We start from the raw sequence: 16,892 nt of genomic DNA on the forward strand, positions 1-16,892 counted from the left end.
GAGGAGAAGTACGGAGACGGCGCCACTGCGTCGTCTGCCGCTCCCTCCTCCACGTCCGACTCTCCGCGACCACCACCGCCTCCCGCTTCCCTCTCTGCGCGACCCGGACGACGCCCCGGCGAGCTCAACAGCTCGCCGTGAGCCCCGTGAGCCGCAACGAGGAGGAGAAGGACCGAGACGGCGCAACCTTCTCCCCGCCCCGGTCTGCCCGAGCATCAGTGCTTCCCACCGCCCTCTGCGTACGACGAGGACGACCCCACAAGGAGTTCGACAGCCCGGACGGACGCCGAAGAGCCGAAACGAGAACGAGAAGGAGCGAGATGGCGCAACTGCGTCGCCTCGCGACCCCTCCTCCACGTGCCGCCCTGCTCGACCACGCCCACATGCCGCCGCTCTGTGTGCGCGACTGGGACGACGTCTCTATGAGCGCAACAGCACCTGCACGACGCCGGAGAGCCAGAACGTGCAGGTGCAGGACCGAGATGGCGGGTCTGCGTCACCTCGCAGACCCTCTTCAGCGAGAAGAAGCCCGACGAAGACGCAGGCCCTTTGCACTGTTGCATCAGTCATGAACATTGTACCGCCGTGCGCTACTGTGCCAATGCGGGGTTGCGTTGGCAGAACAGTTGATCAAGAATTCCGAACTCTTGGATGCCGGCCTCTTGCTCTAGGACACCGGATGGGCAAGAGGCCGGTGAATTGTTTCCGAAAGTTTCCCGGGCAAAAGTCTTACTGTGATATAAGCTATAAATCGTATGATTTTATAAGCACCTGTGGTGTAGCGGCTAGGCCGTGCGTCTTGTTCTCCTTTTGTCGTGCTCGCCCGTGTTCGAACCCCGTGGTGTGGAATTTCCGCGCCATGGGGCGCTTCCCCTTTCTTGGGCGTCTTTTTGCGGGCGCTACGTGTGTTTTCCGCCATTGCAATGCCTGCCGGCTCTCAGACCGGGACATTGCAATCCCCGATGTGGACGGCTCCGAGCAGTGCCGAGCTTTCCGAGGCAATCAACTCGATGTACGCCTACTACGCTAACGCGGACGCGTGCTACGCATACCTCGAAGACGTCCCGGACGACGACGACCCGGAGCATCCCGGGTCCGCATTCCGCCAGAGCCGCTGGTTCACCCGCGGATGGACCCTCCAGGAGCTCATCGCTCCCCTCGATGTCGTCTTCCTCTCGCAAAACTGGATGCCCCTGTGTAGCAAGTGTGCTGCGCCGGGGCTGGTGCGGGAGGTCACGGGCGTGGACATTGATGTACTCTTGTCCGCAGTCCCACTCTCGTCCATCTCGGCCGCGAAGCGTCTGTCTTGGGCATCCCAGCGGGAGACGCGGAGGATCGAGGATGAGGCCTACTCGCTTATGGGCATCTTTGGCGTCAACATCCCCGTCATGTACGGTGAGGGCCGGCGAGCCTTCCGACGTCTCCAAGAGGAGATCATGAAGCAGTCTCCGGACCATACGCTCTTCGTGTGGCGACTTGGTCACTCTGTCTCCGTTGTAGACCTGCGAGCACACGCGCCATGGACGAACTACCCCCGGAAAGCCATACACGCCGAGACAGACCCTACATCCCAGGTACTCTTCGCCGACAGCCCGCAGGCCTTTCATGGCTCCGGAGAGGTGCAGTCGATGTCAATTCGACAGCTCGGTGTCGCCGCAGAGGTCAGCCTAGCAGCCCTGAACTTGACCCAGCCCAAGCCGTCCGCCCTCGAGAGCGTCCTCTCGCCGCCACACGAGGTCCCCGAGTTCACGGTCACAAGCTACGGCGTCCGCGCCCGCTTGCCCATCATCCGCATTGCAGACGATGACACTTCGATTGCGGTCGCCGTTCTGGCATGCCAGGGTCCCGAGGCCTCCGTGATCGGCCTCCTCCTGCACGAGCAGGAGAACATGGGCGGGATCCCGCTCTACCGCGTCGGCGTGCACACCGTCCACCACGACATCGGGCGGCCGTACCCGCTCTACCGCTCCGCGCGGTATGTCCGCATCCACCTCGTCGCGCACGACGAGCAGCCCACACTTGAAGAGCAGGCGCGACACTTCGTCCTCAACTGGGAGGTGGTCTACATCGTGTACCATGCACAATCATTCGGGTTCGGGCTGGGCGACTTTCACGGGATGGCGACCTCGGTCACGGCGCGGCCACTCCTCGCGCCTTGCAGGCTATTCTTCCCGCCATACATGCTCGCTCGGCTCGCGCGACTCGGGTTCACCCCAGACCAGCTTCTGTCGGAGTCGCAAAAGAGCGGACTGCCCGTCCTTCCGCACGAGGCTCTCGAGGTCATGTTTACGCACGGGCGCACGAAGGAGGCCTTCAGCCTGCGCGTCGCGTGCTGCCTCCGCCCGGCGATGTCGCTGCCCAGTGCCAGCGGGGACCTGTCGAGCCCAGGCCTGCCGTTCCGCCACATCTGGGCGACCGTGGACGCGTCCTGGGAGAAGAGAGGACCGCTCAACCCAGTCGATCTTAGAGGCCACTGCTACTGGTGCAGGGAGGTGCATCTTGACCAGTGGGCTGCGCTTGACCCGCAGCGTGGTCGCACGGGCCGTCAGATGATGTTCTCCTTTGTCGGCAAGACAATCACGCTTACGTTCAGCCAGTGGGACGTACGCTCCCGGGCGACGTCTTCGGAAGCCCCCGGCGGAGGCTTGTGTGCGGTAGATATTGAGGTCGACTCGGAGGAGCGATCGATGGCACACGGTGTACCGGATAATGCTGAGCACGCTTCCGCGTCTCTCAAGGGAGATGTCCCTCAAACTTCAGCTCCGCAGAGGTCGAGCCTTGTCCGTTCGATGCTTGCTGCTGTACATCAACAAGTTCGGGGTGCGTACCACTCGCGCATATCTTGCTCGGCGGCTGACCAGTGACATGTCTGCAGGGAAACGTTGACGCCGTGATCGAGGCCCTGTGCGGCCTGCTCCTGGGAGTACTCTGGACCCTAGTACGACAATCTTTGTAAAGCCTCCTGGACACACATCGCGCTGCGCGTATTCTCATGCAATACATGCCTTATGCCAGGACCGGAGTCCAAACCGTTCCGGATTCATTCAGCTCGAGCGTAGCAATCACAAGCAATAGTAGGTGCTCCCGCGTCAACCTAGTCAATCCATTCGACCCGAGCGGACAAGGGAGTAAACGCATGCCAGTGGATAAACATTGAACATTCCATTAGGCATTGGACATCGGATGATTGGACATCGGTCATTAGTAGATAGTAGTAGAAGTAAATGCCTAACGCCTCGAACGCCCGCAGACATCGCCGAGGATAAGATCTGTGCCGCGCTCCGCCTTGTGACGTATGCTGAATGCACCTCTATTCGTCCTGGCGGAGTGCTCAAAGTCAACAAGTCGGAACTTGAACGGTCTCTTTAACGTGGCAGAGCATCTGCCTTCCAGACCGGGAGGGGACGTTGGTGCAAGTAAGATGTTTGGATAGCGGATGTCGTGGTGATCGATACCCAGTCGGACGAGTTCCTCATACATGGCGCGGAGTTCAGTACTACGAGAAGTCAGTCAGCTGAGCGGCGTGAATGCCATAGGAAGGTATTGTTTACTCACCGAAGATCGTCGCGAGCCACGCTTCCAATCGGGATGCAATCACCGACCTCCTCAAGCAGAAGTATGTTGAGACTCGCCGACTGATGAGGCATACGGAACACGTCGAACCTAGCTGGATCCCTTGGGAACCTACACTCGGGGTTCCAAGGCAGGATAGTCGTTTCGTACTGGTTCACCGCAACACGGAAATATCCGTAGCACCGAGGGACGACCAGTCCTTGAACGGACTCGAGAGCCTTGTATATAGCGGCTTCCCTGTATATGCGCCTACCCTCTCGCTGAGCCGCAACCTTGATGACGAGTGGCGGGATGCGATATGGATACTGGTCCGGGTTGAGAGGGCGAACAGAATAGAGGGCAGTGTCAGTCCTTTGATAAGGATCCTCGACCATTTCGTCATCATAATACAACTCCTCGGCCTCGGTCTCAGACTTGTCGTCGTCGTCGTCAGAGTCTCCGAATCCGTCATCCGTGTCCTCAAGTTCATCGTCCTCGGGTTCACGCGGAATCTGACAAACGAGCTCGACATCGAGATGGATGCGAGGGACTGAAGATGGAGGCAGAGGCGGGGGGAGAGCGGGCGCTGGGGGGCAGTGGGTAAAGTTCTCGAAGGGAGGTTGGCATGGCTTTTGTAGAGGAAGCTCAATGACAACAGGGAGCCCGGCGTTGTTCTTCGCAAGTCCGTGGATGCGCAAAGACGCCACGACGTCGAGTGGCTGTGAGGAATTGCGGTCACGCCGCACGGTCAACATCCAAACATGTTGCAGCACTCCGAAGGCTTTCACATACCAGCTGAGGGGATTGGGAGGATGTGGACATTTCTTGATGAGTAGAGTGCGCTGTATAAGAACCGAGGCGGTAAGACCGTAGTGGCGGTAATGACGGAGCACGAGGAACTACTTCGCGGTGGCGATGCACTGCAACGTTGTGGCGGCTTCGGCGCCTCCGACAACCTCTCATGCCACAACGCCGAGCCCTTCCTCTCCACTGTGGGTCACAGCTTGCTCAGCCGCACATCGATTACCACTGCTCGTCTTCTTCTACCGTCTAAGAATCTTTATCTAAATACCTCAATAAGGTATCGCTGGAGAGTCACCGGTCGAGGCATCGCCGCGCGATATGTTTTCGAGATCGACGACTGCGCGCAATCGCGGCACCAAGACCCAACATATATACACTGCTAACTGTATTGTACGGTCCTATGTTATGGGCTCGCACTACCTGATAATCTCTCGTGTCAGTACTGATACAATTATTTTCCACAGCTACTCGGATCATGGGTCGTCAGATGATGTTCTCCTTTGTCGGCAAGACGATCACGCTCACGTTCAGCCAGTGGGACGTGCGCTCCCGGGCTACATCTTCGGAGGCCCCCGGCGGAGGCTTGTGTGCTGTGGACATTGAGGTTGACTCGGAGGAGCGATCGATAGGACACGGTGTACCCGAAGTAGACGAGGAACCGACATGCGCACCGTTCCCAAGAGCCTCAAGCTCCTCTTCTTCCCACTTCCGTCCACTATGCTCCCGCCTGATTCGCTGTACGGATCACCCACACGGCTAGAGGTTACCGATTACTAGTACCTCCTCGGTTAGTTCCTCGCTTGAGACGAGTGTATTCAACACATCCTGCACGGTGCCCTCGGCAATAATGGTAGCAAAGTGGAGAGACCCCCAGGGACCACGGTTGGCATGACGAGCGGATCGTTAGGCATGGGCGTGAGTCTATACAGGTCGGTTCCTACGGGAGACGAGTCCGTTCCAGGTGACGGACCGCGTTACGGGCGACGAGAGTCTAGATATGTACAGGATCATGCTGGGCACGCTTCCCGTGCGGACACGGCTCTCAAGGGAGATGTCCCTCAAGCTTCGGCTCCGCAGAGGTCGCGCCTTGTAGAGTACGTTCGATGCTTGCTGTCGTACATCAACCAGGTCGGGGTGCGTACCACTCGCACATATCTTGCTCGGCGGCTGAGCAGTGACATGTCTGCAAGGAAACGTTGATGCCGTGATCGAGGCCTGTGCGGCCTGCTCTTGAGAATACTCTGAACCCTAGAACGACAATTGTTGTAAACCGTCCTGGACACACATCGCGCCGCGCTGTTCTGATACAATACATGCCTAATGCCAGGACCGGACTCTGACTGTTCCGGTCCCCGGACCTACTAGAACGCACGTTGCGGTCCCTGCCCCACTTGGAGCGCTTTGTGCGCCTCGGGACGGCGGGCAGTGGTAGCTACTACCGTCCTCTAGGTTACGAACATGGATGCCAAAGCTGGAGTACAGCGCCTGAGTCGTTGTTGCAGGGTGTTCTAACGTGAGGCGTGCCCTGCCATACCTGCCGCCATCATCTGTGTGGCATAGCGCCATAGGAGCCGACCCCGGATACGAATACCCATGTGTCGTTGAAAATCGTATTGGACATTGGACATTGGACAGTGGACAGTGGACAGTGGACAGTGGACAGTGGACAGATAGTAGTAGAAGTAAGTGCAGAGCCTAATCCATCGAACAGACATCCTCTATGATAAGATCTGTGAGGCCCTCCACCTTGCGACGTATGCTGATTGCACCTCTATTCGTCCTGACGGAGTGCTCAAAGTCAACAAGTCGGAACTTGAACGGCCTCTTCAATGCGGCAGAGCATCTGCCTTCCAAACCGGGAGGGGACGTCGGCGCAAGTAAGATGTTTGGATAGTCGATGTCGTGGTGATCGATACCCAGTCGGATGAGCTCCTCATACATGGTGCGGAGTTCAGTACTACGAGAAGTCAGTCAGTCAAATCGCTTAGATGCCATAGGAAGGTATTGCTTACTCACCGAAGATGATCGACAGGCACACTTCCAATCGGGATGCGCCTGCCAACCTGCTCAAGCAGAAGTATGTTGAGACTCGCTGAGGGATGAGGCAGACGGAACACGTCGAGCCTATCCAAATCCCTTGGGAACCTACACTCGGGGTTCCAAGGTAGGATAGTTGTCTCGTACTGATTCACCGCAACACGGAAGTATCCGTAGCAGCGAGGGACGACCAGTCCTTGAACGGACTCGAGAACGTTGTACATGTTGGCTTCGTTGTATATGCGCCTGCCCTCTCGCTGAGCGGCAACCTTGATGATGAGGGGCGGGATGCGATATGGATACTGGTCCGGATTGAGAGGGCGAACAGAATAGAGGGTAGTGTCAGTCCTTTGATAGGAATCCTCGACCATCACGTCATCATGATACAACTCCTCGGCCTCGGTCTCAGAATTTTCGTACTCATCATCATCATCGTCCTCTGGTCCATTCGGGATCTGACAAACGAGCTCGACATCGAGATGGATGCGAGGGCCTGAAGAGGGAGGCAGAGGCGGGGGGAGAGCGGGCGCTGGGGGGCAGTCGGTAAACTTCTCGGTCAGGGGTTCGCATGGCTGTTCTAGAGGAAGCTCTATGACAACGGGGAGACCGGCGTTGTTCTTCGCAAGTCCGTGGACGCGCAAAGACGCCACGACGTCGAGTGGCTGGGAGGAATTGCAGTGAACATCCAACCATATTGCAGCACGTCTAAGGCTTGCACATACCAGCTCAGGCAATTGCGAGGTCAGAGACATCTGTTTATGTGTAGATTGTGAATGAGAATTGAGGGGTATAGGTAGCACCAAGGCGTTAACGATGTCGAAGAGGACATCAGCAAAAACCCAAAATGCTCCGAAATGATTACAGTGTTTGTAATATTCCGCAAGCTTAGAAGTGATTGCGAACGATAATAATCGAGGCCGAATAGTTTTCATATTACAAACTATTGGAATCGGTTGATGCGCTTGCGCCCGATTGTAATTGAAGGACGCCGGCCCTAATAGTAATGGGAGACAAACTCCGGCCGTGTGCATGAACTTAGCTCCGCAGCGGGAGCGCCAACGGGTCCAGCGTCCGATCTCTCTCCTCTCGGCTCCGGTATTGACGGCGACTTGGAAGACATATGAAGCCAGCCTCACTTGTCTCAGTCTTCGTGACTTCGTCCTCCCTCCCTCCTAGAGACTGGTGAAGTTGTGGGCCTACAGGTTTGCGGCTCGGAATCCCAGCCTAGACTCATGCTCAAGGTAAGCAGTCAATGCGCGAAATACCCGTAAGTCCTTTCCTCGTGGGATACATCGCCCAAGGTATGTTGCTTGTCATTCTGCTTCCCATTTATGACCGGATCGTGACCGCTCCAAGACTACCCCCTCAGGCCTCCGGGCTCCGCTACACACACCTGGTACGTCCTACACAGTCCTTCGACCAGTAGACCGCCCCACGTCAGAGCACACCTAAGTCAATCCCACTTACATTACGGCACCCATACCAGTGTCCGATCTATTAGTACTATGCTGTCAGTATCGTAACACTACAAATGATCAAATAAATGAATTATTTTTCCCTATATGAAACATTGTGCATACGGGTCGCAGCGGTCTACAACTGTGTATTAGTAGCATGAAAGACCAGATTTATCATCTGGCAAATGTAAGCTCTTGCAATCGTCGCAATCTGACCCAATCTAAGGAAGTGCTTCTGAGGATTCCAATCGCTCGCAAATGTGTGACGGGAAGATTGCGTGTATTACAACATCGCTCGATCTCCTTATAATCGGTTCCGAGCCTCGGAGTGGATTGTGGATGATTGCGGCTCTTGCAATCACTCCCAAGCACTCCCACTCTTTTTTGCTTTTTGCTGATGGAACAAGTCACTTGCAATGCACCGCCACCGCGATCGAACGTGGCAAACATTGCAGCTGCCTCCTCCTCGAGGCTCCTCCTCCTCGGCGCTCAGCAACACCGGCTCTTTCGCCAGCCATCGCTGCCCATCTCTAAGACAATGTGGGTACTCGCCGGCTGTCATCGTCTCATATTGACAACCAACAGACCGTATCGTGACTGGAATGCCACCCTTGCGATGCGATGAGCTAGGTCGCAACGTGTTCTGTCTGTGCAAGTTCGTCCAAAGGTGGCACGCCTATGCCGGTACGTCCTGCCCAGTTCAGCTCACCTTTTGAACTAAAAAAATTATATTACCATGCTGATCTTCTGCGATCGGCCTTCCGGAAGTTTTATACATTCAACGCCACATCCCCGGGCCCGTCTGGCAAGTCATATAGACAACACGCTTTGGCTTCATACATCGCGCATCATCTGTTTGCTCGAGGGTCAGTTGAGTGTGGATATGCCCACGCACTTTGTGCGGACGGTCAGAGACGCCGCTTCCGAGTCTCGGACGGTTCCGATGTCTATTCGCACTGCCTATTACCACTCTGTGCGCTTTTAGAATCTAGGAAGCACTTATATGCGCTGCACTGCCTACATCTCTTTCCCTTTCGCTATCAAATGCTCTCCTCTCTCGTCTCCGACATGCAAAACCAACCCCGTCTCCCCATTGAGGTCTGCGAGCACATCATCGACTCCTGCTACGTCGAACACGCTGTGTTCGAGAGTCCTCTGTATGACACACTTCGCGCTTGCGCCCTAGTCTGCTCCGGCTGGGTTTTCCGAGCGCGCCTTAACCTTTACTACCACATATGGCTTCGAGGCCCACTCACTCCGGACCTCCTCGAACGCACGCTCAATTCCATGCCACATTTGGGTTACCTCATCCACGTACTGACGGTGGGTGTTCCGGAGGTCAAGCCGACTGCGCCGTACATATCGTTCGCTCGAGGGACCTTCTTGCGACTCTTCACAAACGTCAAGTACCTCATCCTCAATGGGAATCTACACGAATATCCCCCTCGGTATCGTCAGCTACTGCGCAAGTTTCCTATCACGGTGCTCAAGCTTGCCTATCAAGATTTCTTGAGACCAGGATCTGTCGTTAACGACTTCAAGCTCATATGGTCTCTCCCAGGCCTCCGAGCCTGCCAGATATGGTCTTGGCCTGACTATCTCGATGCAGGCGAGACCGAGAGGATCAACCGCGAAGTCAACATGGTAGAAGCTCTGGTGGCTACGAGGGAAAAACTTGGAATTTGCCAAAACCTCAGCCACCTCAGTCTCCACTACGCGGTCGGACTCGAAGTATGTGAATGCATTCGCTCTCCGGGTGTCGATGCTGACTCCGTCATGTAACAGAGGAACAGCCTCCGATTTCCGCCTAAAGGAGCATTCGGACAGTCTGTCCAACATCTAGAAATTGTATATGGTTCCAAGGGCTTCGACGCTAGTGAGACCTATCCACCGTCCAATTACAGCCTACAGGTCTAATGCCATAGCGTAGGTTTACCGTATGCGGCAGATGTCATATCTCGCCAGCGCGACTTGCGCAGTCTCCAAATCGGATACCTTTGGCACGACAGCGACGTGTCTGAGCTCGCAACCATTCCTCCTGCCATTTTATCTGCGGTAACTTCGCGTACTGGCTTCACGCGGTTCGGTCTGGACCTGCTCGTGAGGCGTGGTACAGTACCCTCCGCCGATGATCTCACGTTTGTCCGCTATTTCCTATTCAGCCAGGGACTGGCAGTGGCACTGCGCAGCTTCCCAAAGCTTCCCCGGTTCGATTTGCGCTTGAACTGTGGGAGTAGCCCAAGAGGGATGTCAGAGCTGTTCTCATCGATGTTGTACAATTGGATGTCCGACCTGGAACATAGTGCGGTTATCCCAGAGTCCTGGTTAGTACTTTATAACCTTCCAGGCTCGGAAGTATCCTGATCCATGTTATAGGTCTGCAGGAAATGGGCTTGACCCGTCTAACGGACTACGGGCGAACTCTGTATGCCTGAGTGCTCAAGTTCATATACAGCCACCCGCTCATGCCAGAGGTGCATCGCGAATGGCCGGTCGACGGCCCCAGAATGAAGTCCATACCCCTGCTGCACGGAGGAAAAGTCTACGCCCTTACTTTATGTGCGTGCTCGAAGAGCCTGATATTCCCAATGCTGACTACCCGACCATAGCACCACGACATATATCCCAACGCCCAAGACACAAGCCGAGGAGAGACTACGGTACTATCCGCACCATATCCTAGAGGAGAAGGAGAGAGACTGTTCTCGACTCTACCGCCCGTGCAGCGTGAAAGCCGAGATCTCTCCACCCAAGGTGTGTCAGAGAAAGCGGAGGTTCGCCAGATCCTCAGCGTGGCCTCCGGTCAAGCGCCCCGACGTCCGGCAAAAGTGAGTCTACATATCTTTACCGTTTAAACTGAATCTCTCATCGTTTTGGCTACAGGGACAAGTGCGCGATAATTTGGTGCAAGATGCATGGAGGCACGAAGGAAGACTTTCAAAGATTCTACACGAACCTGCGCAGCGACACCGCACGCAAGGTATGTGATCGCACTCGTACACAATTCATGCGTCGGCGTAACAGTACTACACAGAAATGGCTGCAGCCGCACGAGCAGATGGTGACTGACTTCTCATTTGCCAAGTAGTCCCCAGGTGCCGATTCTTGCCTCAACGCCGACGAGAAAGAAGACCGCGTCCCCCATCCTTGACACGACACCCGGAATACTGGAGGATGTCACCGCGGTCAACATTTCTACCAACATCTCCATCAGACGTCACCCATGGACCCTGGTGCCTGGCGTAGAGACGAATCGAGCCCCCTCCCTGCTTATCTCTCCTTTGCAGTATCCTCGCCGTCCGCTCCGGTAGCTCTGATATACGCCCTTGTTCTCCCTCTTTCCCTCTCCCGCTTATCGTAGCATCGTCTTCTCGCCATGATAGAACTCATCTTGATATGTACGATACCTTGCACAATCCCGCAGAGCTCAGTGACGCTCAGTACCGCAGCCTCACGCTCTCGCGGATGGGATTCAATCTCCCATCGTTCAACAGGGACACGCCTGTTATCGTCTGATCGTCGGCAGGCATCTAGTCGTATATTGTCGTCATTCAATGTACACCTTCATCATCTACTCGTACACGCGTCGTGTCCAATCCATCACAGCACATATCGGAAGTCCCGATTCTGCCTGTCCGTCAGATCCAAAAATTCCTGCAGAGAGGCGCAACGTTAGCCTCGTTCCCGTCGACGCAGAGGTGCGATAGACGTACCTTGTCGACACGGCGCTCCGTGCGGGTCCCGTCGGGGAGCACGACTTCGATATAAACTTCTTCGTACTTATCATCTACGGGCTCGGCGTCGCGCTTCTTGTTCTCGCGCGCGAGGAGGGCGCGGATGAGCAGCAGGAGCACCGGGCAGATGACGTAGCAGATGCCGATGATGATCCAGGGGATGTGGTTGCTGTCGACGAGGTCAGCTTCCGAGCAGTGTAATAAGCTTAACTATAAGGTGCGACTCACCGAGGCTGGTATTTCGCCTGCCACATGAAAGGTGCCGTCGCGTTGCCGACACAGTACGCAATGAGCATGATAGCGTTTGTGGTGACGCGTTTCGTGTGCCCGGCAGTGACGCTCGAGATCCACGACAGCGACAGCACGAAGCCTGTTGTGCCAACACCTGAGATATCGATCAGTCTAACTATCGCTCCTATACATCGGGAGATAAACGCACCAGTTAGCCATTGCCCGAACAGCAGCCCGACTTTGTTCTCCCAGGGCAGGAAGTTGATCAAGAACACGCCTAGGATATTCGGGAGGAAGTAGATCGTGCCGACATACGCGCGGGCGTCCTTGTAGCGCGCGGCGAGCCGGACCCCAGTAAAGATCGTGACGATCTCAATGAGGCCGTCCACGCACCCTAGGAGCGTCGTCTGCAGGTTCGAGAACCCGAACGAGGATACAATGATTTGACGCTGGTTCGTGAGACTGTTCGGGACGTTGTCGAGCGCGGAGAAGAGGGCGAAGAGCCACGTCTTGGGGTCCAGTAGCGCCTCGTAGACCCTGCGGAGTTCACGTCAGATGAGCGGTGTGGTATCATCCACTGGAAGGAGACGTACTGCTCCATCTTGAAGTGCTTGTTCTCGACACCAGTTTGGTTCTCCTGCAGGGGAGGTCAGTAACAGTAGCAAGCATGACGGGGAGACGACAAACCTGGATGCGCTTCACGGCCATGGCGCGCTCCTGCGGCGTCAGGAACCAAGCGTTCGTAGGCGAGTCAGGGAACAGGAACCTGTCGTCGTCTTGAGTCAGCGAGAGGTATGCACGAACTGCAACCTTACCCACCAGTAGAGGACGGCAGTAATCAACGTGAGGGCTCCCGTGATGACCATGAGCCTACAAACCGCGTTAAGAGACATACATGCCTGGTCGAAGTCATCGGTAGACGCACCATTGCCATGGTTCGAAGTTCGAAGTCTTGATATGGAGAACGCCGAAGCTGAGGAAGCCAGAGATGATCTGCGCTGGATGAACAAGTCAACTTCTCCTGTACATGTCGTGCTACTCGCAGAACACGATCACGAGACGTACCAGTTCCGTTCATCAAGACTGTCAATGTCATGCGTTAGCGCCATGATGACAGACCGACCGCGAACCGCGGCGACTTACACCAGTATCCGACGCGCAGAGTCTGCTCCGTGCGCGTGTAGAACATGGAACTGACGATCATGAACCCGGCCGTGATCGAGCCCTCGCACATGCCGAGAATGAGCCGGACTGCGAAGAGCCCGCCAAAGTTCTTGCACGCCGCATGGGAGCAGAGTGCGACGCCCCATACAAAGATGTTGATGCTGCGATCGTGGGTGAACACCGATAAGGCGGAGGTGGCGTCAGGTGTGGAGAACGTACCTCATCCATTTCCCCACAGGGAAGCGCTGGAGGGCGAGGTTCTGAGGGTACTCGAAGACGAGGTAGCTCAGGTAGAAGATCGTTCCAAGCCTGAAGGAGGGTAAGTGCGAGGCTCAGGATCCCAACATGACGCCACACACCAGTTATATCTATTCGTCGATGATCGCATCAGCATGTGTCAGGAAGTGAACAACGTCGGAATACGTACTGGTTCGTCGTGAGGTGCGTTGCAGTCCTGCAAGGGACAACGATCGGCAACTTGACGGATTGCGAGAAACATATGACGCACCTGATTCCGAGGATGGACGAGCTACCCAATGTCGTCTTGTCCATGAACTGGATCCAGTATAGAACTGCACGAGGCACCGCATCAGTGAGCACCGAAACGAGGAAGGTATACACGATCGACGGTTACGCACCACACATGAGGGGAAGGATGTGCCAATCGATCTTCCGCCGAAGCCTCGTTGACTCCTCCGGGGTCAGCTCTCCGTCGAGTGCCGCCGCGAGTTGCGCAGCGGTGTCGACCTCGCGGTCGGCGGCGGCGACATGCACCTCGACTTGCGGCGCCTGCTTCTCGTCCGTGTCGCTGAAGGAACCCTTTGCGCTCATCGTTGTCGACGTTCGGTGACCGAGCAACCTTGTGAGTGGCCGGAGAAGACGACAAGAGGTCGCTAGAGTTTGAAGATGAGCTCACAGGGCCTTTTATGGGGAGCCATCATGGAAGTGTCGATAGCGTTATCCATGTGATGATAACTCCTTCCCATGCCTTCCGTTCTTCCGTCCCGCCTCGGTTCGAATAGAATCCAGCTAAAGCTTGGTGCTCGGCTAGCCGACATCGCGGCGTGCCCTTATCTGTACCCCACTGCTGCGGAGTAAAGTCGGAATCACGAAGTGGCTTGCACTAGCATATTGAGAGCGGTTGGTAGAGGCGAGAACGGATGATCCTGTCGTATCTCAACTGGTTTTGAGACATAGACAGGCACAAGAGATGCTGCTAGCCTACGGTCCACGGTCCTCGTATCAGCTTGCGATATGCACAAGCGCCGCCACGTACCTGTCGCACATCGGCGTGCGTCAATATGGCGCAATGCATCAGCTTGCGAACAAACAAACGCTCGTACGGGAAGCGTCTACAGAAGCTTCAGATATAGTGGTGGCGTTTGCTTGATTCGCAGATTGTCGGGCAATCGGTTATCCGGCCTAGACATATTTCCCCACATTCAACGACAAACAGTCGAGGGTTCAAGTTAACCGCACGAATCGAGTAGTTAGGTGGTACATCAAGAAAACGTTTCGAGTCGTCACCGTGGCACCGGTAAGTCCGTGACTAGTATTGATCAGAATTCAGAGCACAACGAGGTTTGCGGGAGGATGCCCACCTCTTCAGCTTTCAGTTCAGTATATGTCGGGAGTACCACGGCGCAGGGAATGCAGGATATCGGATCATGAGGAATGGAGAGAGAAAAATGTCGTTCAGTAGCAAAATCTAGTCGACCGGGTCCAGACCATCGTTAGCGCGCTTCCACCCGCCCTACATAGATCAGAGCTCTTGATGTTACTTACTCGGAGTAACACAGTTAAATCTGGGTTGTAATGGAGCGTTCAATTATCCCGTGACCTCTGATTACAGCGTATCTTCAAATCGATGTTCATTGGCACTCGCAGCCTCGTCCTCGTTTGGGTGCGACCTCGAGGGGGTGTTTCTCATTGTTGTCGTGAAAACTGCTATTCTGTACGTGCTATTCTTCGTACGTTATCGACCGCTCTAGTACATTGCCTCGTGTATAGTATTCCTAAACCTATGATAGAACTCCACTGCGCCCTCAAACAGCAAGAATGGGGCCGGACACCCGGAGACGTAGAGATCGCCTCCTCAGAGCAGGCCTGCCACGGAATATACTTCCCGGGCCAAAATTCGGTGTCCCGCCCAGCGAACCAAAGATATCTCCAACGTAGTTGCTGGGCATGACTCCACGCTCAAAGCGTGCCTTCCACCCCGAAACAATCGTGGTCACGATAGGCACCCCAGCCGCACGTATGTTCCGGATAGCGATATCGAAGCCCGGAGTGCCCACAAACAAGTTCGCTGCGGCGGTCTGGCCGTCAAATGGCCGATCGAAATCGGAGCCCGTGCGCATGACGATAATGCGCGAGAAGTCGACGCGTCCGGCAAGGGCACCTCGCATGAGGGCCTCCAGCGTCGCGTTGTCCTCCTGCTGTGTCGTGCAGTACGTCGCGGAGCCATTCGTAAAGAGCGTCGTCGTGTTCTCGAACGCAACTGCGAACAGGTTCCCCGTCCAGAAGACGTCTGACGTCGCCGTGTCGCATGCCACGACAGACGGCGCAGCCGCACCTGGTCCGAAGGCTGAGTTGGTGGCGTAGTTGACACGGTACTGCTGCGACTGCGTGTCGTCGAAGAGGGTGGCCTTCTTGGCGGTCCGGATCGCGATCTGGCGGAGCTCTTCGTTGACCTCGAAAACCTCGGTGCCGTAAAGGTCCTGCGGGAACTCGTCGGGTGCCATGGACCCTTGAGGAACATAGCCTGTTGAGAACTCGGCCGGCTTCTCTCGAGCATCGAACTCGAACTGCAGCGCGACCTGTACTGCGAACCGCGCGAATGTGACGGACCCGAGCGTGCCAAGCCTGGGGCTGATGCCCGCAATCCCTGCAATGAGGAAGTAGGTGTGGGTGAGATCGAAGAGAGGGGATTGGACAAGGGCCGTGATCGTTGACGCTGCGTTGATCTCGGCCTCTCCGGTGACAAGCTGGCAGATGGATCCGTCCCGCGTGCAGTGTGCTTGGGGAAAGAGGGGCGAGAAGCCGGGGATGGTGATGTTGCGTTCCAGGACATTGAACTCCGGGATGCCGTGCCATGCATCTCCCTCAGCGTCGAACTGGGGATGGTCGAGTCTCAGGACGACGTAGAATAGAAAAGCGAATAGACTTACCATACTGATGATGAACACCTTCGGCGCAAACGTATCTCTACTCCTCGCTTCAACTACAGCACCTTGCACTACGACGGCCAAGATCGTGAGCAAGAACAGCGATGTGAGATAAACACATAACATGTTGCTGTTGCGATTAGTTAACGTCAATGTTGGAATACTGAGGTGCCAAGCTCGAACGCGCTACTTACCTCAGCTCGCGAGGGACTCAGTGGTGAGAGTGAGAGATCTGAGACAAGAGGTTGAGCGGGTCTGGGAGCAACGGTGTGTCCCCTCTAGTTCCGAACCCGAGCATATTTGTAGCATGGATGGCATTCAGGGAGGGAGAGTCATGCGTGAGTCAGAACAATGGCAGCAAAGAAGCGAGAAGAAGAGCTCACTGGATAGATATATCTGGTATGGCCCCATCCAAAGTCAGGGGTAGGATGCGCGGAACGGTTTGCGGCCAGCAGCGGTATTTGGATGCGCTTCGCATGACTGTGTCACTGCTCGAAGGGAGCTGTACCTGTATACGACAGTTTGAGCTACTTGCCGTCGACTGCGCAAATTACGAGTCGGTGCTGAATGCATCGCAATGGCACTGGTCCTGTCAAGTTCGCAGGTCGTATCCAAACACTGTGCCACGGCGGCAGCTCAACATTCTCCGATGCTTCGCTACTATCAGTTCGTCTGCGGACAGTAGAACCCCCGGGAGAGGAGACCATCGGCATCCTCATGTGTTTTAGTGACCCGGCGGAAACCAG

The 16,892-nt window shown here is 55.7% G+C and overlaps 8 protein-coding genes across 8 annotated transcripts; 4 read left to right on the forward strand and 4 right to left on the reverse strand.

Annotated features, from left to right (window-relative positions):
• The first annotated feature begins 959 nt into the window (after positions 1-959).
• On the forward strand, positions 960-3,025 carry L226DRAFT_540722 (uncharacterized protein). The gene is made up of 2 exons (XM_067681931.1): positions 960-2,820; positions 2,876-3,025. The coding sequence occupies exons 1-2, from the start codon at positions 1,011-1,013 to the stop codon at positions 2,884-2,886; spliced, it is 1,821 nt and encodes a 606-aa protein (XP_067528943.1). The 5' UTR covers positions 960-1,010; the 3' UTR covers positions 2,887-3,025.
• A 174-nt stretch (positions 3,026-3,199) lies between these two features.
• On the reverse strand, positions 3,200-4,431 carry L226DRAFT_617538 (uncharacterized protein). Its single transcript, XM_067687048.1, has 3 exons — positions 4,345-4,431; positions 3,556-4,271; positions 3,200-3,496 (listed from the first exon to the last, which is right to left on the reverse strand). Exons 1-3 carry the CDS (start codon positions 4,372-4,374, stop codon positions 3,229-3,231), a joined length of 1,014 nt encoding a protein of 337 aa, XP_067528944.1. The 5' UTR covers positions 4,375-4,431; the 3' UTR covers positions 3,200-3,228.
• An 80-nt stretch (positions 4,432-4,511) lies between these two features.
• Positions 4,512-5,197, forward strand: L226DRAFT_344865 (uncharacterized protein). Its single transcript, XM_067674102.1, has 2 exons — positions 4,512-4,741; positions 4,821-5,197. Exons 1-2 carry the CDS (start codon positions 4,675-4,677, stop codon positions 5,114-5,116), a joined length of 363 nt encoding a protein of 120 aa, XP_067528945.1. The 5' UTR covers positions 4,512-4,674; the 3' UTR covers positions 5,117-5,197.
• Positions 5,198-5,985: 788 nt separating this feature from the next.
• L226DRAFT_617539 (uncharacterized protein) lies at positions 5,986-7,195 on the reverse strand. The gene is made up of 3 exons (XM_067687049.1): positions 7,116-7,195; positions 6,373-7,055; positions 5,986-6,313 (listed from the first exon to the last, which is right to left on the reverse strand). Exons 1-3 carry the CDS (start codon positions 7,143-7,145, stop codon positions 6,052-6,054), a joined length of 975 nt encoding a protein of 324 aa, XP_067528946.1. The 5' UTR covers positions 7,146-7,195; the 3' UTR covers positions 5,986-6,051.
• A 367-nt stretch (positions 7,196-7,562) lies between these two features.
• L226DRAFT_540727 (uncharacterized protein) lies at positions 7,563-7,839 on the forward strand. Its single transcript, XM_067681932.1, has one exon. The coding sequence runs from the start codon at positions 7,646-7,648 to the stop codon at positions 7,817-7,819; it is 174 nt and encodes a 57-aa protein (XP_067528947.1). The 5' UTR covers positions 7,563-7,645; the 3' UTR covers positions 7,820-7,839.
• A 1,298-nt stretch (positions 7,840-9,137) lies between these two features.
• Positions 9,138-10,938, forward strand: L226DRAFT_527263 (uncharacterized protein; the record flags this gene model as incomplete). The annotated part of the gene is made up of 7 exons (XM_067679102.1): positions 9,138-9,581; positions 9,636-9,726; positions 9,781-10,174; positions 10,227-10,409; positions 10,460-10,678; positions 10,734-10,830; positions 10,885-10,938. 7 exons carry the CDS (start codon positions 9,138-9,140, stop codon positions 10,936-10,938), a joined length of 1,482 nt encoding a protein of 493 aa, XP_067528948.1.
• Positions 10,939-11,450: 512 nt separating this feature from the next.
• On the reverse strand, positions 11,451-13,810 carry L226DRAFT_576428 (MFS general substrate transporter; the record flags this gene model as incomplete). The annotated part of the gene is made up of 15 exons (XM_067685353.1): positions 11,451-11,504; positions 11,564-11,753; positions 11,813-11,969; positions 12,024-12,352; positions 12,409-12,452; positions 12,503-12,581; positions 12,635-12,685; positions 12,741-12,813; positions 12,881-12,898; positions 12,959-13,140; positions 13,199-13,288; positions 13,339-13,347; positions 13,407-13,433; positions 13,488-13,551; positions 13,618-13,810. The coding sequence occupies 15 exons, from the start codon at positions 13,808-13,810 to the stop codon at positions 11,451-11,453; spliced, it is 1,560 nt and encodes a 519-aa protein (XP_067528949.1).
• Positions 13,811-14,958: 1,148 nt separating this feature from the next.
• Positions 14,959-16,402, reverse strand: L226DRAFT_495755 (purine nucleoside permease). Its single transcript, XM_067677529.1, has 3 exons — positions 16,341-16,402; positions 16,150-16,276; positions 14,959-16,095 (listed from the first exon to the last, which is right to left on the reverse strand). Exons 2-3 carry the CDS (start codon positions 16,270-16,272, stop codon positions 15,025-15,027), a joined length of 1,194 nt encoding a protein of 397 aa, XP_067528950.1. The 5' UTR covers positions 16,273-16,276; positions 16,341-16,402; the 3' UTR covers positions 14,959-15,024.
• Positions 16,403-16,892: the final 490 nt, after the last annotated feature.

Source organism: Lentinus tigrinus (assembly GCF_003813185.1).
Source record: "Lentinus tigrinus ALCF2SS1-7 unplaced genomic scaffold L226scaffold_64, whole genome shotgun sequence".
NCBI classification, from domain to species: domain Eukaryota; kingdom Fungi; phylum Basidiomycota; class Agaricomycetes; order Polyporales; family Polyporaceae; genus Lentinus; species Lentinus tigrinus.

Bases quoted from the DNA above. Each gene is read 5' to 3' on its own strand.
- L226DRAFT_495755 (XM_067677529.1), bottom strand. From the start codon at position 16,272: ATGTTATGTGTTTATCTCACATCGCTGTTCTTGCTCACGATCTTGGCC. The intron at 16,096-16,149 runs GTAAGTCTATTC...GACCATCCCCAG, and splicing joins AGGTGTTCATCATCAGTATG to TTCGACGCTGAGGGAGATGC.
- L226DRAFT_540722 (XM_067681931.1), top strand. From the start codon at position 1,011: ATGTACGCCTACTACGCTAACGCGGACGCGTGCTACGCATACCTCGAA.
- L226DRAFT_540727 (XM_067681932.1), top strand. From the start codon at position 7,646: ATGCGCGAAATACCCGTAAGTCCTTTCCTCGTGGGATACATCGCCCAA.
- L226DRAFT_617539 (XM_067687049.1), bottom strand. From the start codon at position 7,145: ATGTCTCTGACCTCGCAATTGCCTGAGCTG. The intron at 7,056-7,115 runs GTATGTGCAAGC...AATTCCTCCCAG, and splicing joins CCTCGCAATTGCCTGAGCTG to CCACTCGACGTCGTGGCGTC. The intron at 6,314-6,372 runs GTGAGTAAGCAA...GACTTCTCGTAG, and splicing joins GTGCCTGTCGATCATCTTCG to TACTGAACTCCGCACCATGT.
- L226DRAFT_344865 (XM_067674102.1), top strand. From the start codon at position 4,675: ATGTTTTCGAGATCGACGACTGCGCGCAATCGCGGCACCAAGACCCAA. The intron at 4,742-4,820 runs GTATTGTACGGT...TATTTTCCACAG, and splicing joins ACATATATACACTGCTAACT to CTACTCGGATCATGGGTCGT.
- L226DRAFT_617538 (XM_067687048.1), bottom strand. From the start codon at position 4,374: ATGTCCACATCCTCCCAATCCCCTCAGCTG. The intron at 4,272-4,344 runs GTATGTGAAAGC...AATTCCTCACAG, and splicing joins CCTCCCAATCCCCTCAGCTG to CCACTCGACGTCGTGGCGTC. The intron at 3,497-3,555 runs GTGAGTAAACAA...GACTTCTCGTAG, and splicing joins GTGGCTCGCGACGATCTTCG to TACTGAACTCCGCGCCATGT.